General features: G+C 44.7%; 2 protein-coding genes across 6 annotated transcripts in view; one reads left to right on the top strand and one right to left on the bottom strand.

Moving 5' to 3' along the window:
* The window catches only part of LOC148408457 (rho GTPase-activating protein 7), a 44501-nt gene extending 31869 nt beyond the window's left edge, over nucleotides 1-12632 (top strand). For all 3 annotated transcript variants that reach the window (XM_088441746.1, XM_088441744.1, XM_088441745.1), the window contains exons 2-17: nucleotides 1345-1416; nucleotides 2033-2114; nucleotides 2958-3021; nucleotides 3155-3720; nucleotides 3876-4020; nucleotides 4659-4970; nucleotides 5095-5426; nucleotides 5528-5704; nucleotides 7891-8059; nucleotides 8134-8332; nucleotides 8587-8803; nucleotides 9267-9381; nucleotides 9446-9637; nucleotides 10628-10857; nucleotides 11506-11682; nucleotides 12298-12632. In XM_088441746.1, the coding sequence (XP_088297872.1) occupies nucleotides 2989-3021; nucleotides 3155-3720; nucleotides 3876-4020; nucleotides 4659-4970; nucleotides 5095-5426; nucleotides 5528-5704; nucleotides 7891-8059; nucleotides 8134-8332; nucleotides 8587-8803; nucleotides 9267-9381; nucleotides 9446-9637; nucleotides 10628-10857; nucleotides 11506-11682; nucleotides 12298-12397 (2964 nt within the window). In that variant the 5' untranslated portion in view covers nucleotides 1345-1416; nucleotides 2033-2114; nucleotides 2958-2988 and the 3' untranslated portion in view covers nucleotides 12398-12632. The remainder of the gene's footprint in view (nucleotides 1-1344; nucleotides 1417-2032; nucleotides 2115-2957; nucleotides 3022-3154; nucleotides 3721-3875; nucleotides 4021-4658; nucleotides 4971-5094; nucleotides 5427-5527; nucleotides 5705-7890; nucleotides 8060-8133; nucleotides 8333-8586; nucleotides 8804-9266; nucleotides 9382-9445; nucleotides 9638-10627; nucleotides 10858-11505; nucleotides 11683-12297) is intronic.
* A 3530-nt stretch (nucleotides 12633-16162) lies between these two features.
* rars1 (arginyl-tRNA synthetase 1) lies at nucleotides 16163-22964 on the bottom strand. Of its 3 annotated transcripts, none has more exons than XM_088441795.1 (15): nucleotides 22822-22964; nucleotides 21911-22045; nucleotides 21644-21835; nucleotides 21469-21577; nucleotides 20593-20693; nucleotides 20409-20530; nucleotides 20041-20161; nucleotides 19837-19966; nucleotides 19182-19286; nucleotides 18669-18847; nucleotides 18490-18599; nucleotides 18003-18108; nucleotides 17696-17868; nucleotides 17374-17621; nucleotides 16163-16357 (listed from the first exon to the last, which is right to left on the bottom strand). In XM_088441795.1, exons 1-15 carry the CDS (start codon nucleotides 22867-22869, stop codon nucleotides 16248-16250), a joined length of 1989 nt encoding a protein of 662 aa, XP_088297921.1. In that variant the 5' UTR covers nucleotides 22870-22964; the 3' UTR covers nucleotides 16163-16247. The 3 variants fall into 3 exon arrangements, with proteins under 3 accessions (XP_088297921.1, XP_088297922.1, XP_088297923.1); XM_088441796.1 differs by having other exon boundaries at nucleotides 16190-16357; nucleotides 17696-17920; XM_088441797.1 differs by having other exon boundaries at nucleotides 16190-16357; nucleotides 17696-17917.
* Between the last annotated feature and the right edge of the window lie 93 nt (nucleotides 22965-23057).

Raw genomic sequence — 23057 nt, 5'->3', positions numbered from 1 at the left:
CAATGAAGCGTTGAGTCCGACCGGTCTTGGTGTTCCGCGGTCTTGTGTTGACGTAAGCGATGCTATCTGGCCGGCTCCTGTTGGGCAAAGGCCTCTTCCTTTTTGGGAATGATTGCGTGTCAAAGGAAGTTGCGGCGTGGCCCCTTTGGACTCTCGATAAGAGATGTGGATGTGCGATTACGCTGGGCCAACGCCTAGCCACCATTTTGCGTTATATATATATATATATATATATATATATATATATATATATATATATATATATATATATATATATATATATATATATATATATATATGTATATATATATATATATATATATATATGTATATTTAAGTATATACATTTCAAAATTGTGTTTATTAGTTATGAGGCTATGATATGAGGTAATATATATATATATATATATATATATATATATATATATATATATATATATATATTTATTTATTTATATATTTATTTACATATATATATATATATTTATTTATATATTTATTTACATATATATATATATATATATATATATATATACACTGTATATATATATATATATATATATATATATATATATACACTGTACATATATACACTGTACATATATACACTGTACATATATAGTGACTGATGGTTTGCATTGAAGAGGTGCAGGTTGTAAGCCGGTTCTCGGCGATAGTGGAAGAATAGTGGTACTTTGCTCAGACCAGGGCTCCGCCATCCACACTTGCACATATCCCTTGGATTATTTTCCGGCAGCATCCGCCACCTGGTCGGCGAGCACACTGAATCCAATTTCAAGCTCAAATGTCCCATCTCTGTCGTAAGGCCTCCCAAATAGGCTCAGCGCTTCAGCCGGCTTCTTCGGCCTTCTTCGGATCATTCTACTAGAGGTGATAGAAAGCCCTTTTTTCCCCCTTATAGAGCTCGCTAAGCTTTATACACTTGAGTTCAAAGAGTACCAGGGGTCCGTTAAGGTTAAGATTCTGCTAAATCGGAGCTGGGTTTTATATACTGGATTATTCGCAGACTGACTTTCCCGCATCAGTGCCTTACAAACAGTCTCATTTGTTTCATTCGGCCTCAAATGTATCTGGGTTCCGTCTTTATGCATTTTCACGTCTTACTTTAAGAGTCCAAATGGATGGAGTTCCCTCGCCGCTCTCCACCAGTCAGCGGTAATTAAAATTGTCACCGATAATGAATTGCCAGTATGCGCCCCCGGGTCGAATCCGACGCAAATGGAATGAAAGCTCATAAAGAGACGGCTGATTAAGTGCAAATATTTGGACTAGAGTCAAGCGATTGGCATTGATTCAAGAGTTGTTGTTTTTATTTGCCTGCAGAGATCGAAGTCAAGGAGGCCTGCGATTGGCTACGAGCGGCTGGTTTCCCTCAGTACGCACAGTTGTTCAAAGGTAAATGAGCGACCTTTGTTTATCTTGAAGGATCCCCGATTAAGGTTTGAATTTTCAAAGATCGATCCATACGATCGAGAGCAAATTGGCCGTGTTAACTGGGGGTGTTTGATACCGGATCGCCAGTACCGATAACTTGAAATAAGCCCAGGTATCCATGTAGTTTCGCCATTCCCTAATGGTGACCGATGTGTTGCTTTTGAGTGATCGTTGTTGTGTATGTCAGATTAAGTCAATCTAGAAAATTTTAATAAACAAAACACAAAGGAAGACAAGAGACTCGAACTCTTTTTACTCGCGAGGAGTGCCCACAGAGATGTGCACTTTCGCAGATCTTCTACCGTTCTGAATGCACATCCTGTCCACCCCTCTTTTATTCTTTAGGATTAGCCCGAGTTACAAAGTCACTTGCTGCCCTGAGAGGTTAGGGAAGACACTATGGCAGCAAGGTATCAATCGGTTTCTGATAGCGGTGAATGGTAGGAAAGTAGATTGAGAGTTACCGAGAGTCTCACGTTACTACGTTTGGAAGTGATTTGAAAGCAGGAAAAAGACCAAACCAAACTCAATCGACCCGAGGAAATCCAAATGTAAGTTTGCTCCGTTTGCGTATCAGACTGCAGGTTTCCCATTGATGTGGAGCTGGCCAAGAGGGATCACCACTTCCTGGATAAAGATGCTCTGGAGTCCCTCTGCAGGTAAAACTCTCCGGAGGAGGATGTTGGAGGATTGTTGTCAGAATCTGGCTGCAGTTGATTATCGTAGCCGAGGAAAAAGGCCTCCAAAGCCACATTGGAAGTCCTTGAAACACTTTGGGAATTGCCGTTCGACTTTAATGCGATTTGGACGGCGGCTCGCGTTTATGTTTTCGCCCGCCTGCAAACTCGTGCTTTGGTGGGATGTCACGCTAGCGAAAAAGTCCTGGGAAACTTCCACCTCCTGCTAAAAACGAAACGCGCGGCTACCGGACGACGCTAATAGAATTGAGACTTAACTTAAGCAATTTTAAGGCAACATTCTTGTCATACTTAAAAAAACAAACATACAAAAAACATGTACTTTAGCAACTACTGGTTTTTGAACTATAAAATCTTAGTTGTAGCGTACAGAAGAATATGTATCTTTCTTGGTGGGGGGAAAAAAACATTGACACTTTTTGTGGCATTAGCTTTCACTAGCATTAGTTTAGCTGCTAAACACCAAAGGCCTAGTTTTGTATTTAATGGCGCTGTTGTTGCTGTAGTCCTTCTTCTCAGGCTAAATATTGGAAATCCCGCAGCCCAAAGCTTCCCCTTGATGAAATATTAGTCTTTCGAGTCGTTGTCGTTAAAAATATTCAATCTTTTGGAATCCAAACTATCATTTACTTTCTCGCTAGCTACCTAGCCAAAGTAGTATCCTCTTTACTAAGGCGTTGAAATCCAAACTGTCATTTACTGTACATTCTTGCTAGCTACCTAGTTAAATTAGCACTGATTCCCTCATGAAATAAATCTCCACCGTATTATTTCACTTTTTGAGTAACTACTTCTTCTCTACAGGCGTTTGATCACGTTGAACAAATGTGCAGAAATGAGACTGGATCTGCCGAAAACCAAATATCAAGTGAGTTAACTTGAGAGAGTGAGGATTGAAGAAACGACATCGCACCGTGATGTTTACTTCATGGTCATCGTTTAGTTTGTCGAAAGGAGAAAAGGTTAAATGATATTTTATCTGTAAAATCGGACAATTGCAGAGCGACGAAGACTCTATCGAGGACGATTTCTGCGCCATCAGCCCAAGGTGGATCCACGACGGGCAGATGCGCCAATGGCGGCGCCTGGACTCCTCTGTGGAATTTCTCCACCTATCTGATGGCTCGAGATCCCCTCCCGACTCTCTGTGCGACCGCCACGATGACCGCCACGACATCTGCTCCATACACAGTTCAAGCAGCGCAGAGAGCGAAGGCCAACAAAGCAAAATCCCAAGAGAAGGCGGCGACCCTAACCGAAGCGCCACGGACGAGCAGGCTACCAGTCGGAGTTCATCGCGCCGCTCCTCCTCCAACAAGACCCCGTCCCTGGACATCTCGTTCAGCGGACCCCCGTCGCCTGCGGTCGAAAGCACCGGAGGATCGTCTACCGTGAGTTTGGAAGCGTGCGTAGTGGACAAACCGCCCCGCAAAAAGGGGACGAGCCTTCTAAGGAAGATGGAGAAACTGAGGTTGAGATCAACGAGCGGCCTCCTCTCTGCACCGAGGAACCATGGGAATGCGGCCGGACTGGTCCCAGGGTCTGCGAGAGGAGGGTGTCCCTCCAGGTGAGAATACTTTTTTGTTTATCTGGCTTTACACTGGTGGTGTTCCTCAGGGCTCCTTCATAGATCCGCCGCCTTTCATTGAATCAAACCACAACTGTACCATTTTGCCATGCCAATGGAAAACAATTTTTTTCTTTTTTACTGTTGACTCCTAGCCGTGCGTCTTCTTCGCCGTCGTCCCCTCACGCCATGAGCAGCAGCAGCAGTAACAGCCACTCGGAGAGCAGCAGCGCCGTCAGCACGCCCAGCCCGGTCACACGCGTCAGGAGCAACTGTAAACGTGCTGAAATGGACGCCACGGTCAGTTCATCTTTTCACCGGGTACTCTGCTTTTATCCCGCATTTCAAAGAACACCAATGCTAGGTCAATTGAACACTCTAAATCACAGGTGTTGACCTCCCGTCCTCGAGGGCTGGTATCCTGCATGTTGTCCCGTTTTCTTTCCCCAAAATACCCGATTCAAATGATTAGCTTATTAGCAAGCTCTGCAGCAAATGATCCTAATTATTTGAATCAAAACTGGAAGACGTGCATGATACCGTCCCTCAAGGACTGGAGTTCGACACCTGTGATTTAGTGTGTTGAATTGACCTACCATTCGTGTTCTATGGAATAAGGGATTATCTCATGAGAAAGTTCTGCGGGAGCTTGAAAATGATCCTAATCATTTGAATCAGGTGAGTTTGAGAGAGAAAACCAGAAAACCTGCAGGATACCGACCCTCCAGGACTGGGGTTTGACACCGAGGCTCTAAATTGTTCTTCTCTGTGTTTGTGGGTGTGGTTGTTTGTCTTTGAGTGCCCTGTGATTGGCTGGCAACCGGTTTAGGACATAACCAGCCCACTGTCTAACGGTGGCTGCGATAGAGTCCAGCGAGTCACTAAATATTTATGAGAAATTGTCCATCACATGACAGGAATTTGTGGTTTGTTTCCAGGACTACAAAGACCAGATCAACAACAACAACAACAACAAGATCAGCCAGGACAACTTGCTCTTCCACATCCCCCAGGGCCACAAACCGGGCACCTTTCCAACCTCCCTGGCCCACAAACACGCCCACCTGTCCCCCATCATGGACCAGTCCATCAACTGGAGGACGGGCAGCTTCCACGGTTACCAGGAACGACGACGGGGCGCGCCGGCGGACCACCGGCTGAGCATCTACGACAACGTGCCGGACGACCGGTCTGAAAGCGAAGGCGGCAGCGGGGGGAGCGCCAGCGACATGGAGAGGATGGGGGACGAGGTGCGTACGAACATATTGCATGTGTGTGGATGCAAAAGGCGAACAGCGTTACAGCAAGGGAATACTGTAAAAAGTTGACTTTCAAGAGCTTTTCCTGTTATCATTTGGTGTTTTTGTTTGTCAGGTGTCTCGACTTTTGGGAGGCGAGGACGTTTTCTCGGCTCTGGACACCGTTTTGGAAAGGATCAGCGACCTGCAGCAACTGGTCTCCACCTGGACCGAGAGTCTATCCGAAGACGACTGTCGGCGAGATTCCTCCTCGGCCTCTTGCTCCGCTTCCTCCTGCTCCCGCGACTCGCCCGCCAACGGCTCCTCCGCCGCGTCCCCCTGCCCCTCCTCCCCCACCCGCATCCACCTGGAGGTGCAGCATTCGGAGGAGGATGAGGAGGAGGGCTGCGAGAAGTCCTCGGCGAGCGAAGACGAGTTCAAGGCGCCATCGCCGCGAGACAAGAGCAGGTAAGGGAGATCCCTGCGCTTCCGCGTCCTCCTGGGAGCCGGCCCCTTCATTTGTGTCCAGTGCCGTGTTCGTTATCGTCCTCTTCTTTTCACGCTTGCAGCCGAGCGAGCCAGCATCCGCACTGGTCCAGCGAGCAGAGCCTTCCGTCTTTGCCAGCCGGTCCGGGCGTGGAGATGCAGTCCGTCTCCCGGTTGGCTCTCCTGCGGAAGCTGGCCCTGCTCAAGCTCAGCTCCCTGATGGACAAACACTCGCCGGGCAGCAAGCAAGGCTGGAGCTGGTAAGGGCCCAACTTGAATTCCAGGGCATCTTTGACCACCGCTCATTGTCTCCTTGTCACGCGCCGGCCGCCTGTTTTGAAAAGGCCGAAATTGCCGACCGGCTATAAAAATCACTCAAAGTAGCAGAATTTATTCATTTATTCTATTTTTTTAAACACCAGAGAAATCTTTAAAAAAATTACCACTCTGGAGATAATATACTGTAACGAGGTTGATGGCAGAGTAATGTTTGCTTTTGAGGAAGTGATTCTTTGCATTTTATGAATGAATCTTGTGAAAATTTCGAATATTATGAAAATTTCCCCTGTAAAAAACACATTCATAACTGAAATGCGGAGGTAAAAATAGAAGAATTTACATTATTTTATTTTTTGTCTCCCCGAAAGGAAAAACTTATGAGTTATAAGGCGAGCTGTCAGCTTTTGAGAAAATTCAAGCCTTTTAGGTGCACCCTATAGTGCAGAAAATATGGTACACAGAGTTCCCATCAATGTTAATAAAAAAGTCTTTGTTCAACAAAATGTTATACTCATTTTCCATTACATGAATAATCAGCCGGCAATTTCCTCTGTCCCAATGTAAACGAAGCTTCTTTTTTTTTTTTTAATCTTTATTTTAGCTCAGCGCCAGACAATTGAGGATGTCTTAGCAGCCAATTGGGAGCTAATCCCTCATTTGGACGAGCTGTCCTTTTTAATCCACTTCTGATTAAAGATAATGCAAAACAATGTTAGATTAACTCCCTCTTGCAAATTGAAGGAGGAGGAAAGTAAGTAGGGAAGTGGCAGTAAAACAGGCCAAAAATCACTCTTATCTTCTAAATATTTTCACAGTAAATCAGGTAGGGAAAAAAATCAATTCTAACACTCCCTTCAATACAATTTAACTATTTCAGTGCCAAAAATTATCCAGAACGACAACCTTACCGAAAGAGGTCATCGGGGTCATTTTGAAACGCGTCGCCGCTCAAATTCAACCCCAACTGAGTTCCGGTTTGGAAGGTTTGAAACAGGATTTCACAAAAGGCCAGGTGGCCCATTGAAGAAAACAGAGGCGCCAAAAATGCTCAAATCGTCCTTCAAGGGGACGGAGGAAAGGAGAGGAGCTCTCGGATTTGCAGGAAATGATAGCGGCGGCGCTGGAAGGCTCTCGTAGCGCCGCCATCAAACAGGATGACGAGCCGAGCAAGAACTACATTGGCCATTACCAGAAAAAAAAATGTCCCGAAATGTCCCGGTCTTTGATCTTGTTCCACGATTTCCTGAGCCTGCATGTTTTTTTTTTTCCAAGCTGTGCATATTCAACCGTCAGGGACACACACACGCACACACACACACGCACACACACACACACACACACAACAAAAACGGTTCATTTGGCTTTTCCTTCAAAGGAAACACATCGGGCCACGTTGAGGATTTTCAGTTTCCTGTGTGACCGTCCAAGCTGTTTGATGGCCTCCAGAAATTAAAAAAAAAAAAATCTGATCAACAGCGGGTCTCAGGCTCATCTGTGCGATCTCGGAGAAGCGTTCCAAAATCTTTCCCGAGGACGGGCAAGTATTCACAGGCCGAAGCAAAACCAGCATGCTCCAAAATGGGAACAAAAATACCGAGTACAAAAATGTCATTTTTGCACGTATGCAATTGGACTATGAAAATAAAATAAGTGATTTGATGTGAATGATGTCATTCAGGCAGAAATGAAAAGAATACCAATTATGAGAAAGACCACAATTGAAAAGTAATCTAAATTACGGTATCAAAGTTGATTCTGATGAGAAAACATTATGCGGGCAAAGTTATAGCAAAAAAGCAGGAATAATATTGTACTAATAATAGAAAAAGACGCATAACTATGAAAAACTTATGGCAAAACAAGTTTTAATTTCCAGCGCAAGTATACCGAACGTGTTTATATGTGTAGAAAGTCGGAATAGTTGGCAAAAAACAAGTCACATCGTCCAATCAACACCACTTTACACAAAAGAAAATTATGCATAATTAAGTCCATTATTGGCCAAGAAGGTTCTCATTTTATGAGAAGAAAAAGTCCAAATATGAGAAAGTTTACCACACTGAAATTGAACTGATATTCCAAAAAGTTTACTTTTTAAAATTTTTTTAATGGGTCTAAACAATAATGTCCAACTTTGACGATGACAAAGACGCGCGTCCGCCCGCAGGAGCGTTCCCAAGCCGCCGGCGAGGAAGGCCAAGGGGTCGTCGTCGGGCGCCAAGGCCCGGCGGGTTTTCGGGGTCCCCCTGCTGGTCAACGCGCAGCAGACGGGCGAGCCGCTCCCTCCCGCCATCCTGGAGGCGCTCCTTTATCTCCGGACCCAATGTTTAGAACAGGTGCGCGTCATTCCGCCTGCGGCCAGCGGCGGCGCCGTCGAGTCGTCGGCTAACGCGTCCCGCGGGATTTCCAGGTGGGTCTTTTCCGCAAGTCGGGCTCGAAGTCTCGGATCGAGTCCCTGCGCGAGACGCTGGAGTCGGACCCCGACGGCGTCTCCTACGACGGTCGGTCGCCTTTCGACGTGGCCGACTTGGTCAAGCAGTACTTCCGGGACCTGCCCGAGCCCGTCTTCACGTTCCGGCTCTGCGAATCCTTCCTGCGCATTTATCAATGTAAGCGTTTGTTTTTCAGGTTCCTCTTTTTCACCTAAAATTAAAAAAAAACAAAAACAAAACACCATACATTTGAAGTTCAAAACAGTCATCTCATTCCCCATGCCGATAACTTCCTTTTGCATGTTTTTTTTCCATATTTGTGTGACTCACCACCAGTCTTCGAAATCTGAAAAAAAGAATAAAAATCGATCTGAAAAATTGTAGACCTGGGAGAAATGTGCAATTTTTAAGCATTCGAAGATTTCCCGCAGATTTCCCCAAGGATCAACAGTTGGCGGCGGCCCAGGCGGCCATCTTGCTGCTGCCGGACGAGAACCGGGAGGCTCTACGCACGCTGCTCTTCTTCCTCCGCGACGTGGTGGCGTGCGTGGACCAGAACCACATGACGCCCACCAACGTGGCGGTGTGCCTGGCGCCCTCGCTCTTCCACCTCAACGCCCTCAAAAGAGACACCCCCGCAGGCAAAAGGTCACCCCGCACACACGTTACAATCAAATAGACCTTACATTTAACGCAGGGGGGGGGGGTCATTCATTTTCGTTCGGGAGCCACATGGAGGAAAATCTAAATCGCGGCATTTTATTTAAAAACAATTGGTGTCAATTATACGTAGATTTTTGCTATGCGCGCCAGCCTGATCCCAATTCTGAGCGAATAGCGGCAATCAACTAGCATTGAAAAGTGAAAAATCAAGTAAGATGCTAACGCTAACATGGCAACTGGTCACCTCCGTTTGAATGCTGTAGCGCTCTTTTGGGCATCGCTTTGAAAAGTAAACATTTTTGTCGATTGATTATAAATATTGGGTCCTCTTCATTTCTTTACGTCACTTTTTAGTTAAGAAGTTTAGGGGAGAAAAATCGGATCCCTCCTTAGTTGTATTGCGCACTGGAGCAGCAGCATTGAAAATGATTTTTTTTTGTGACTTCAGAAGGAATCACAGAAAGTACAGCCTGGGCCGACCGGATCAGCGCGACCTGAGCGAGAACTTGGCCGCCGCGCAGGGCCTGGCGAACATGATCACCGAAGCGCGACGACTTTTCCAGGTAGTTTTTCGCGCACAAACGCAACGCGGGGCCCTCCGTCACGGCTTGTGAATTTGATCCGCAGGTTCCCGAGTTTTGGCCGGATCTGAGCCCGAACTGGGTCGTTCCGAACGACGAGCCGACCTCGGAGGAACTGGAGGAGAAGTTGAGGAAACTCCAGCAGAATACGCGCCATCTCATCAAACAAGCCGGGGACAACGGCGGGGATTGGGAAAGTCTTCCCGCTCCCGAACACGTGGAGCTAGCCGTCAACAAGGTCACTTACTCTACCACGCTAGCTAGCTAGCTAACAACTTTGGTGTACTCAACACTTGGCTTGCTTGAACACCCCTACGTCGTGTATCGGCGCTTAGCTAGTCGAAGCTACGTTAATTTCACTAACTTTATACAGTTAGTGAGTTTCACCAGTCTTTAGATATTAGCTGCATTATATGTTAGCTAGAAAATGTATATATGGTTAATTACAGTGGACCCCCGTGTTACGTGATTAATCCGTTCCGCGGTTAGCTCGTAAGGCGGCAATCCAAACCTATGTTAAATAGGTACATACATATTAAAAATTGGTACCGAAATAGTATAGTAAGTGCTACGTATATATAATATACATGTATACAATCAGAAAACATCATAAATAAAAAATTTAGAAAGGATTTATTTACCTTTGGCGCTTGTTATGCCCACATTCCCTAGTAAGGGTAGCGTACTTCAGATTTTTTGATGATCTCCAGCTTCGTTTCCATATAAATCTTCTTACTTCTCTCTTTAACATCACTAGAAATCTTGGGACCCATGGCTAACCCCAAAAAGTTTGAATCAAGCAGTAGAATGCACTATAAATACAGTTTTGTAACCCCTCGCGAAAGAACAAAGCTTTACCGTTCCGCCATTTTGAAACGAGTGAGGCCGACCAATAGCAGAGCAGCATCTCCGTCATTTGAGGGCAACAGAAAATAAGTGCAATGGCCTAAAAAACGCCTGCAGATGGAGACAAAACAACACAAATACAGCCAACCCCCTGAGGTCATGACAGTTGTTTTTGTCGCAAAGCGGGGACGAAAAATCTCAGTATTCCACATTGCAACATGAAAAAAAAAAAACGTAAGCCAGGGACACTGTAACCAGGGGGTCCATTGTACTTGTGAACGCTTTTATAGTTTAATTTAAACTGCCTTTATATACAGTTAGCTTAAACAGTCTGCAGTAAGTTGAGTTCAACATCATTCTTGGTGCGTTTTTGTCCGGGCAGACATGGGCGGGGGGGCCCCTGTGGACGTGGCGCGTCTCGGCGGAGGTGGACGCCGCCCCGGAGGTTTTGCTGGGACAACTCCTGGACCTTAAGCGAGCGTGGGAGGACGGCGTGCAGCGGGCCGCCATCATCCAGACTTTGGGCCAGCGCGCCCACGTCTGTCGATACGTCCTGCGGGGCCGGGACGCCGGCCTGGCTTCCCGCCTGCCGCGGGAGCACTTGCTGCTCAGGTAACACAAAAAAAAAAAAAAACAGCTACAGAAAAGTGATTTCAGGGCGGAGGGAGTTTTTTTTTTGTCGTGAATGAGGCTGATGAATATTTAATCTCAGCCTGGAGTCAGATGAGATTTGACAGCGTGTGTGTTTGCCTTTGTCATCCGCTCGGGTTTTTTTGTCGGCGCGCAAGTGAACTCTGCGTTACCTCAGTCAGTCAGACACCTCTCTTTTTTTTTTTAATGTTAGACACCGCAACACACAAATCACAAAAACGTCCGAGCACAATTACACCACACGTCAGTCAAATACACTTTCACATTCATTTTCCTCTGTACCGTGGGATCCATTTTCTCTCGCCGAAACGACAAAGGGGAGATTTGATTTTCATTTGTTTTCTGGGAAAATGCCGAGATCTCAAGTCCTGAATCCTAGTTTGAACCCTAATTTGGACGCCCAATTTGAAACGTGAGCCCTAATTGGGAACCCCGTTGAAAAACTAAACCCGATTCGAAGGACGAGACCTATTTCGAAACCATAGACCTACTTTGAAACCCTAGTCCGTAGTAGCGGTAGTCCAGTGGGAAAAACTAAGACTAATTTCAAAGACGAGCCCTAACCCTCCTTCAAAGATTGACTGGTTGCGCGTGTGTTGTGGGTGGCAGGACGTGGCAAGCGGATGCGAGCGGCGGCCCGCTCTACGTGTCGTCCGTGTCCACGCAGCACCCGCTGGCGCCGGCGGAGGGCGCGCACGTGCGGGTGCGCACGCACGCCTGCCTCTACCTGCTGGAGCCCGCCGGCGCCAAGACACGCCTCACGCACTTGTGCCGCACCGACTCCAGGTAAGCGCTTGACGTCCCTTCTCTCTCGAAACTCGAAACTTTCACACAAAAGTCACTTTTCAAGCCTTGCCTGCAACTCCGGGATCCCTTTTCTGTCACCAAACCGATGGTAAACTACGAGTTGCCGTGTGGGAGGAACCTTTTAGGTTGAAGATGTATGACGGCCACGCAAGGAAAACAAAAAAAGAAAAAAAGTAAACATACGAACTTTTTGACAGATTTTGGATCCCGTTTCGCTTACCAAAATGATTTTCAGATCTGCACACAGAAGCCCAAATCTCCAAGACTCCTTAAAAAAGAAACACACACAGACAGGCACAAAAGAGAGATTTGGATTCAAAGGCCTTGTCAGTACTCCGGGGTCCCTTTTCTGACACCAAATTGATGTTTAAGTCCCAGTTGCTGTGCGGGAGGAACGTTTTTTGGCTGAAAATGCATTACACCCACTCAAGGAGGGAAAAAAAAATGAGCATGGAAACCTTTTGGCAGATTCGGGATCCCTTTTCTGTCACCAAAATGACAGGCAGTTCTTCACACTATAGCCTCATTTTTATAGCTCAAAAACCCACAAAAAATATATGTTATATATGTAGCCTTTGGTGTGTTGTCCTCTAGGGGGCGCTCTCCGGCGTGGTACCGCAAAGTGGGCGGGCATCGCATGGTCGCCGCTCTGCTGGCCCTCAAAGCGTCCTTGCGCGAGCTGACGCCCGTATGAAGACGCTCGCGCTCGGACCGACTCCATTCGGTTTTGTACATTTCGAAGGCAAAACGCTGAAAGCCAAGTCGGGACGAGCCGCAACTACCTCTTGGCGTCCGCTCGACCACTGATGCTGACAAGTCGCTGGATGTCCCTCGGCGCTCCTCGTTATTTCAACATGTTGCACATATTTAAGCTTTGGACTGAGCGTGTGTAAAGTGATCAGAGCCAAACGTCTAATTAAAACGTTTTTTTTTTTCTCTGACAAGCCACTTTGTCTTTTTTGTTTTTAATGAAGGCGTTTTTGAACACAGGGGCCATATCATTAAAAGTCAACTTTTTTTTTAGCTTTTAATCATGTCACAGCCTCGCCTGGCAGATAAATATGAATTGATAAAAACTCGACAGACGACAGAAGCAACGTCGGTCGTAAAGTATTCACCCGCAGGCGGAACTGTCGTTATGAATACTTAGTTCCCAGGGGGAGTGATTTGATAGAAGAAACAGGTGTTAGTGAGACCGGTGCTTTGCATTTTAATGTCGGTAAAACGACTGTTTTTGGCCCCGGGGTTTCACTCTGCGAACGTCGTGAGGATGTGCGGACAAAATGATGGCTGAATGGATGTCTCGTGTCCGATTTTGAACAACGTCATGAAGGGGGCGTGGCAGCCACAAGGTGAGACGCGTGCGCGCAAACGAGCTGTTTTACTTGCTGTTTAAAAAAAAAAAAAACATTTGCTGGTTAGAAAGGTCAGTCCCATAAAACTCATATTTAATAAGAAACACGTGGTCAATGTGTCAGATGTAATTTATAATAGGGTCATTCCGGAAATGGAGGATTTTTTACGTCCCTCCCATCGGATTTTAAACACCAGCCCTGCCTAGTGGTAAATATGACTTGATTGAAAACCCATGACGACAGAAGCAATTCGTCCAACTTTTGGACTTTTAGGACTTTTAGGAGTCGGACAATCAATGGAGGTGGAAAAAAAAACCCACAGGCGGAACTATTGTTATGCATATTTTGGTTGCTACGGGGACCGATTTGATAGAAGAAACAGGTGTTCGTGAGTTGGCGTATCGACACTGTTTTGCATTGTAATATCAGTAAAACAACAGTTTTTCGCCCCTGTTTTTGGATTTCTTTTTTTTTTTGTATTATTTGTTTCCTCGCCGTTAATTAACGTGACATTTCAAGTGAAAATAATTATTCATGGAACTTGTGTCCCATAACATACACGCAAGCTGGTTATCATAACCTTTTTGATATGATAGAAGAAGAAGACCTACTCAGTGGGGGGGAAAAAAAAAACAAAAAAACTCAGAATAAATACTTTTGAGGAAAGCTGCGGAAGTCACGCGAATAACCAAGAGCAACAATACAATTTTTCGCCTCTGGGGAGCTCGCCGTGATTTTCTTTATTTGATTTTGTTCAACACAGCTAAAAATGACATAAAAAAATAGACGAATAAGCCGCTAACCCAATTCACGAGTGGCCTGACACATTTGTCCCCAGGAAACGAGTTGACGCAATTGCTCCACTTTGCGCTTTTGAGCCTCTGGCTAACAAATGGACCAAATTTCAATTTCCTCCCGCGATGCGTCATCACCGAAATGCTAAGTTATATACTGACACTACACTAACAGCTCGATGCTATAGTATGGCTTTTTTTCCACAAAAAACGACAGTCTATAGTATCTTTTTTTTCGCTAAAAAAAAACACGACAGTCTACAGTATGGTTTTTTTTTCACAAAAAAACGACAGTCTATAGTATGGCTTTTTTTTCCACAAAAAACGACAGTCTATAGTATCTTTTTTTTCGCTAAAAAAAAAACACGACAGTATACAGTATGGCTTTTTTTCACAAAAAACGACGGTCTATAGTATGGCTTTTTTTCACAAAAAAACGACAGTCTATAGTATCTTTTTTTTCGCTAAAAAAAACCACGACAGTCTACAGTATGGCTTTTATTTCACAAAAAAACGACAGTCTATAGTATGGCTTTTTTTTCACAAAACGACAGTCTATAGTATGGCTTTTTTTCCCACAAAAAACGACAGTCTATAGTATCTTTTTTTTCGCTAAAAAAACCCACGACAGTCTACAGTATGGCTTTTTTTTTCACAAAAAAACGACAGTCTATAGTATGGCTTTTTTTTCCACAAAAAACTACAGTCTATAGTATCTTTTTTTTTCGCTAAAAAAAAAACACGACAGTATACAGTATGGCTTTTTTTCACAAAAAACGACAGTCTATAGTATGGCTTTTTTTCACAAAAAACGACAGTCTATAGTATGGCTTTTTTTTCACAAAACGACAGTCTATAGTATGGCTTTTTTTTCCACAAAAAACGACAGTCTATAGTATCTTTTTTTTCGCTAAAAAAAACCACGACAGTCTACAGTATGGCTTTTTTTTTTCACAAAAAATGACAGTATAGTATGGCATTTTTTTCACAAAACGACAGTCTATAGTATCTTTTTTTTCGCTAAAAAAAAAAAACACGACAGTATACAGTATGGCTTTTTTTTTCACAAAAAACGACAGTCTATAGTATGGCTTTTTTTCACAAAAAAACGACAGTCTATAGTATGGCTTTTTTTTCACAAAACGACAGTATAGACTGTCGTTTTGTGAAAAAAAAGCCATACTATCGACTGTCGTTTTGTGGAAAAAAAAGCCATACTATAGACTGTCGTTTTTTTGTGAAAAAAAAGCCATACTGTATACTGTCGTGTTTTTTTTTTCGCTAAAAAAAAGATACTATAGACTGTTGTTTTTTGTGGAAAAAAAAAGCCATACTATAGACTGTCGTTTTTTGTGGGAAAAAAAAGCCATACTGTAGACTGTCGTGGTTTTTGTTAGCGAAAAAAAGATACTATAGACTGTCGTTTTTTGTGGAAAAAAAGCCATACTATAGACTGTCGTTTTGTGAAAAAAAAGCCATACTATAGACTGTCGTTTTTTGTGAAAAAAAGCCATACTATAGACTGTCTTTTTGTGAAAAAAAAGCCATACTGTATACTGTCGTGTTTTTTTTTTTAGCGAAAAAAAAAGATACTATAGACTGTCGTTTTTTTCTGAAAAAAAGCCATACTGTAGACTGTCGTGGTTTTTTTTTTTTAGCGAAAAAAAAGATACTATAGACTGTCGTTTTTTGTGGAAAAAAAAGCCATAGATTGTCGTTTTGTGAAAAAAAAGCCATACTATAGACTGTCGTTTTTTTGTGAAAAAAGCCATACTGTAGACTGTCGTGGGGTTTTTTTTAGCGAAAAAAAAGATACTATAGACTGTCTTTTTTTGTGGAAAAAAAAGCCATACTATAGACTTGTCGTTTTTTTGTGAAAAAAAAGCCATACTGTAGACTGTCGTGGTTTTTTTTTAGCGAAAAAAAAGATACTATAGACTGTTTTTTGTGGGGAAAAAAGCCATACTATAGACTGTCGTTCTTTTGTGAAAAAAAAGCCATACTATAGACTGTCGTTTTGTGAAAAAAAAGCCATACTATAGACTGTCGTTCTTTTGTGAAAAAAAAAGCCATACTATAGACTGTCGTTTTTTGTGGAAAAAAAAGCCATACTATAGACTGTCGTTTTGTGAAAAAAAAGCCATACTGTAGACTGTCGTGGTTTTTTTTTTTTAGCGAAAAAAAGATACTATAGACTGTCGTTTTTTGTGGAAAAAAACCTTACTAGACTGGCAAAAAACAAAAGCCTCGCTGTACACGGTCAGTTTTTGTTGAAAAAGAAAGCTTAATAACGAAATGGACACATTATTCCATATACACGTTTTATTTTTAAAAAAAGGACACGTTGATGCTTCTTTTTCACGTGTGAAAGGTGAAGGATTGGCGTGCGTTGACATCACATCCTGTGCACGGGGTTGATGCCCAGGATGTGGAAGCCTTTGGCCATGACGGCCGCCGTGGCTTCGCACAGCAGCAGACGCCACATGTTCACCTTCACCACCTCACCTGCAATCAAAAAAAGAAAAACACATTCACATCCTTCCCGATCGGAGTTTGTCCACGTCTGCCGCAAACCAAAATGGCCGACTTCCCGCTGGCTTTCGACCCCGCAACATTTCCGGCAGATTGAATTTTCCCGGCGTTGGAAGGCATTTCCCAGGGGGTCCCGGGAGATGAGCCCCGCGGCGCTAATCAACAATTAGTTGACTTACTATATATGATCGTTTTTACTAACAGACAAAAGCCTTTTAAGACGTGGTCTTAAAATGAAAAAAAAAAAAAGCCTTCTTATACATGGCTGTCTTTTCCTCCCTAAAAAAAAAAACCTTGTTTTTTACTGAGGGAAAAAAAACGTCTATGAATGGGTTAACAAAACAAAACCTTACTATAGATTTTGTTTTTGAAGAAAATAAGCCTCATTGTTTAGGGAAAAAAACAAACAGAAAAACCTTCCTATACATTGTTGTTTTTGAAGAAAATAAGCCTTATTATTAATAAAAAGAACAGGAAAACCTTCCTATAGATTGTTGTTTTTGAAGAAAATAAACATTATTAATAAAAAAGAACAGGAAAACCTTCCTATACATTGTTGTTTTTGAAGAAAATAAGCCTTATTAAAAAAAAAAAAACACAAAAACTTTCCTATACATTGTCGTTTTTGAGGAAAATAAGCCTCATTATTCATTGATAGTTTTTCAGGACAAAAAAAAACCTTATTATGCAAGTACCTTGAAACCCTGCTCATTTTTTACAAGAAAAACTAAACTTGTCATTTTTTCCAGTAGGGAAAAACCTTACTACATGTGGTGTTTTTATAGCCTTACTATTTACAAAAAAAAAAAAAAATCCTACCACACATGGGCTTTACCATACACATGCTCTTCTTTTTTTTCCTCCACAATTTGCATAGGATATACGATTTAGTTTATATAAAAAAAATAAAAAAAACAGCCTCACTATACTGCCGTTTCACAAGAGATGCGATTTTGCCAAGACGGCACTGGCCGATTGATGGCGCTCACCCGTGCGGCGGTCCTTCTCCACGCAGTAGCAGCTGTCATAGAAGTCGGTGAAGGTGGTGGCCAGCTCGTAGAGGAAATCGCAGAGCGGGTGCAGCAGCAGCTCGTCCAGGACCTTCTGCAGGATCTCGGGGAAGCGCAGGATGCACTTGGCCAGCTTCCACTCCTTGTCGTGCTCCAGGAGCAGCGGGCCGCCCTCCGCCGCCGTCCTCAGCGACGCCTGGTCCGCGTCGGCCAGGCGGGCGATGGACCTGCGGCGGGAGGCGGGCGGGGGGCGTGAGGCGGGGGGCGTGGGGCGTGAGGCGGGGGCCGGACTCCGGCTCACCGGATGCGCGTGAAGGCGTAGAGGAGGTAGGCGGCCGTGTTGCCGCGGTCGTCCAGCATCTTGTCGAAGGAGAAGACGTAGTCGTTGATGCGGTTGTGCGACAGGTCGGCGTACTTGATGCAGCCGAAGGCCACCGAGCGCTGGGCCTCGCTCAGCTCCTCCGCCGTCAGCGCCTGCGTTGGGCGAGAAGCCGAGATCGAGCGGCTCCTCGCTAGATCGCTCCTTCTTACGGACGGAAACCATTCGGGCGACTTCGCGAGCTAAACTTCTCGGGCAAACTTTTGGGAGGCGGGCACCAGCCTCTCACCTTATCTCGTTCTTTCTCCTTGAGTTTGTCCATGGATCGCTTCAGTCCCTCGGTCAGGAGGTCCATCAGCCTCACCGTGTCTCCGGAACGAGTCTTGAACTTCTTCCTGGGAGGGATTATTGAAACGTTAGCCAAAACCGACGCGGAACCCGACGCAATCGAGAAGAACGAATTGAATCCGCTCCGGTGGCGTAATATCATTCGAGTTCCGCTATTTTTCGTCCCCTCTGTTGATCGTCAGCGTGCGTGAACCAAATACTCGTCTATTCGGAAGTCATTTCGTCCCGATCGATACTCTTAAATGTGCGGTACCGTATTTTCCGCACTATAAGGCGCACCGGAATATAAGGCGCATCCTCAATCAATGACATATTTTCAAACGTTTTCCAAATATAAGGCGCACCGGATTATTAGGTGCATCTTATAGTGCGGAAAATACGGTAATTTATGACTACTTGATTGGCCCTCGACGAAAATTCCGCCTCACTTGTCTTCCCCAAGCACCACTCCAAATCCGGCGTGCTCCACCCGGGTCACCTTGGGGTCGTACCATCCTATCATCCTGGCGGCGGCGAACACCAATTGGAAGTGCGGGCCCTGAAATTGAAACGCAAAGCGTGTATTCTTCTTCTTCTTCTTGCGCCGATCGTCGGCGGGCGACCTCACCTGCCCGCTGTCCACCACGTAGATGACCATGTCGGCCTTCTCGTCAAAAAGGCGCTGGCGCAGGGCGGCCAGGTCCGACGTGTCGTACGTGTAGCCGCCGTCCGACTTGACGATGGTGAGCGGGATGGACTGGCCGGGGGCAAACACGATCTTGCGCCCCTCGTCCATCTCCGTCAGCCCTGGTGGGATTCCCGTGTCAACAAGGAAGACCGCAAAGGTTGATAGATGACAGGGGCAACATTGCCCTCTGGTGGCTAAATGGCATCACTGATTATTTCTGTGCAAATGCCTGACAGCTTACATAGTGCAAATATACGTTTGAGTGCTCCCTAGCGCCCCCTACAGAGTCGGGAAAAAAAAGTCTCCAAGGCTTTTTGACCACTTGGCACTAAATTGGGTGGACAACCACTAAAAAAAAACAAAAAAAAAAAAACCTCATTATCCAAAAAAAAAAAAGAAGAAAAAAAGCCTCATTATCCGGTAAGTGCCACACTCACAAAACGGGCTCCTCACCTCTCTCGTCAAACTCCTTCACCACCTCCGTCATCAAGTCTTGGTAGAAGGACTCCCCCCGTTCGATGATGTGGACGTCCAGGCAGTCGTAAACCTTCTGGAACTCTGAAAAGCAATGCCGACGATTAACCAATCGTATTCACACCTTTCCCACACAGTTTCCCAAGGTTTTTTTTTTTCTTCCTCAAATGGTTGGCTGAAAGTCATTTTGGCATTTAAAGGAAAAAAAAATCTTTAAAAAAAAGTAGCAGGTAAAAAAAGAACACTGATTATCCCTGGACCCTTTCAAATAAAAGCACATTTGTAGGAAATGACTTCATTATTATTGTCTTGGGCGAAAATGAATAAACAGTAATCAGAAAAGGAAAAAAAAATGCTCGAAAGCATTTCCAAAAAAAGGGAAAGGTTAAAAAACAAGTAAATGCAGGAAGTGACACTTTAAATCTCCATGACAAAATAATCCTGGAAAAAAAAGCAAACAAACGAGGGATCAGCTGAACTTGAGTGACATCATCGGCGGCATTTTCTTCGCATCTCCTCCATATACATTTTGAACGTATATTAGAAATTGGCCCGTAGAAAATCGGAGCGGGCAAAAGCCGGTAAGAGGAAAAAGGGCTCGCGTTCCGTTTCCGGTGAAAAGGTAAAGCGTCACCTTTCCTGGAGACGTCACAGATGAGATTCCAGGCTTTGATGAAGTGGGCTTCTTTGCTCTGCAGCCGCACCACGCACTGGTACGCTCTCTTCTTGAAGTCCTCGTCTTCGTCGAAGCGTTTCTTGGACTCCTGCGGGACGGCCGGTGCCGCTTAGCTCGCCTCCTTTTGGGTCTCCGTTTTGACTTTGTGAAGCGTGGACCCACCTTGTAGAAGGCCTGCAGGTCACTTATGGGCGGCGACACCGTCAGGTAGTTTGGGAATTTATCCTGCAGGTGCGCGATGAGCATGCCGAACTGCGTGCCCCAATCGCCGACGTGGTTCAGCCTGAGCGCAAAGCCATAAAGCTTGAGACGGTTCCGCCACGTATGCTAAGTTAATGATGTGCTATGCTAACATAGTGCAACCCTAAAAAAATAAAGGAATACGGGGGGGGGGCACCTAGCCACCTAGAGCACACTTACCAAAAAAGACGTCATTTCTAAGATCATATGTTCTAAAATCAATGAGAACTAAATAATAATAATAAAAAGCTTATCCCTTCTATTTTTTTTATAGGGGGGAGTCCACTTACCTGAGCACGTCATAGCCGAGGAACTCAAAGAGCCGACACATGCTGTCGCCGATGATGGTGGAGCGCAGGTGGCCCACGTGCATCTCCTTGGCAATGTTGGGCGAAGAGAAGTCCACCACCACCTGAAGACCACAAGCGGGTGACGGGAAGGCGTGACCAAGCTGCGACGCCTTTGGGGTCTCACCCTCTTCCTGGAGGCCAGCGGAGGCGGCTGCACACCGTTGAGCAGGAGGTTCCTCAACAGCCGGGACACAAACGATCGCTTCAGGTGGACGTTGATGAAGCCTGCGGAAGTATTCGCCATTTGATTTTTCACTAACCAACTCGGGCTGACTTTGAAAGGCTCAGAACATCGTCAAATATAGAATGACTTTCAACCCCTCAAAATGTTCAGTGGCATCAGCCTTATCCATAGATAAACACTTTTTTTATGTACAAAAATGGTAAAAATGTAATAATACTAAAAGTAACTATGCTGTTTATTTCTGGAATTGATATACGTATTATACCATTGAGTATTATGACTGTTGCATTATTGGAGTCCAGGCTAAGCCAATCATCAAAGTCATTGAAAGGCTTGCAAATGTCATAAGTTGGCCACTAGCGCCACCCGGTGGGTTTGGGGTGTCAACATAAAGATTTCTATTGGGCATTGTTCGAGAGTTGCCGTTGAAAGGATTCATGCAAAAATCAGGGGGAATGCTCAATAAAACATCAGGTGTGCAATATGTTCCAATATTTCCAATGGCAGTAAATGAGCCTGACATGGGCTAGCTTGACATCTGCGGTGTGCACTTCTCCACCTCCCGTTTGCAAGCAATTAGAAGGGACCGCAGGGCGCCATATTGAAAGGTGACATGTTTTGGCAATCTATGCCATATTTTAGCTATCCTATTTTTTTTGTATGCTTTTTCTTTGATATCACACATCAAAAACATTAAAAAAAAAAAACAGTTGGGTCAAAATTTCCCACAGCTGTTAATGGGGGCTCCTTTTTCAACTTGAAATTTAAATCCTGACCCAAGAAAACACCTTAAGGAAAATGAGATGATTTTCATACCTGGCCCTGCGATTTCGGTCTTCTGTATGAGCTCATTTTCCGGAAGGTTCTGAACGATCTTCTCCGCGATCTCCCTGGGGTTGACTTTCATGCCTTTTGCTTTCAACATCTGTCGAGGAAAAACAAAGAGGAAGTTGACACGAGCCTTGCTTACTGGATTTTGAACGTCATCTACCTGTGCTATGGCCATGGCGCTGTTGCACTGGTAGTCGCCAAATTTAGCCTGCTGGTTGGGCGTGACGGAAAGCGGCGGGCTGTCCAGTTCGGGGCAGGAGGCCCGGATTGCCCGGGTAAAGACCTCCTGCAGTCGCTGGTTGATGTTCACCATGGCGGTCCCGCACTCAAGAGGCGCATCCTCCTGCAGACTCTGTTGACACGTACAGCCGCGGCCACCTCAATGTTAATTTTTTATATATATCTACATATTGTGGCGCTCCCTCACCCTTTTGAGGATGTTGAGGCGATAATGCAGCTTGCTGTTCTCCTCTCGCAGTTCCTCCAACCGACAAGATGGACTCAACTTCTGTGCCTTCTTCAGGCCCTCTATCTCAGCGGAGAGACTTTGGATCTCGCACTCCTGCAACAAATATTACAAGGTGCACCATAAATGCACCATTTTTTTTAGGGTGTGTCCATAAAGGTATGCCTGTATGATCGTAAAACACTTTTATTGTGGCTCGCAGCAATTGTAGCGATCACAGTGCATCCAAACGAAATCAAAAACTCAATTTTGCCATTCGACTGAGGTGACTTATATAATTTAAAAAAGGAGTTCTCAAAGCGTCAGTCAATACTTATTCCTACTACTGTAAATTCGGATGTTCTACTTTTGGCCGCTAGGTGGCCCTAATGCATCGGCCAGAGAAACCGAGACCAACACAAGACTCCGTTTACGTAATCAGGCATTTGAGAAAAACGCACGATTATAGTTGTAGTTACACTATTTGCAGAATTACATAAAGGACCAACATGTATGAAATGTATGTGTGGATGATTCGGCGAAGCATTAAGTGGCAAAGAACAATCAAAAAGCATAAAAATAATGAGAAAAGCCGAAACAGTGCCGTCAGAAATCGCGACGTAAGGCGCGATGAGCGTGTGCCAAACCAAACCACAATGTACCCATTTGCGCATTAAATAACACCCGAATTTATTTTATACAAGCGCCGGACTTGAGAATTGTACAAGACGCTACAAAATATTACCGAAGAAGGCAATTAATATAAAAGTACAATATTTTAAAAGTAATGTTATTTTTTCTGTCAAATCTCCGTCGAGCTACGTGGCTGTCACTGGTGCACACGTTCGACTCTTTTAATGTAAGCTTGGCTCCCGTCATCCAGCGGGGCTAACCTGCTTTTGGAGCCGCTTCGTGTATTCGGTCACACGTTGGGCATCCATTCCAAAAGAGAAGCTCTGCAAATGGGAACGGAGAGAGTCGCGTGGCTGATGAAACAAGCCGAGCAAACGAAGCAAAGCGGATACAGTTGGAAACTTTTTCCGTTTCACTTCCGGGAAGACGACAAGAAAACTCCTATTCGTTGGCAAAAGCAATGTTGCAAAGTAGACTCGTTTTTGTTTGCTGCCCT

This window comes from Hippichthys cyanospilos, chromosome 18 (genome assembly GCF_059441005.1).
Source record: "Hippichthys cyanospilos isolate Australia breed blue-spotted pipefish chromosome 18, RoL_Hcya_1.0, whole genome shotgun sequence".
NCBI classification, from domain to species: Eukaryota; Metazoa; Chordata; class Actinopteri; order Syngnathiformes; family Syngnathidae; genus Hippichthys; species Hippichthys cyanospilos.
The sequence above is the reverse complement of the archived record's forward strand: the minus strand, read 5'-3'. Positions and strand labels throughout refer to the sequence as shown.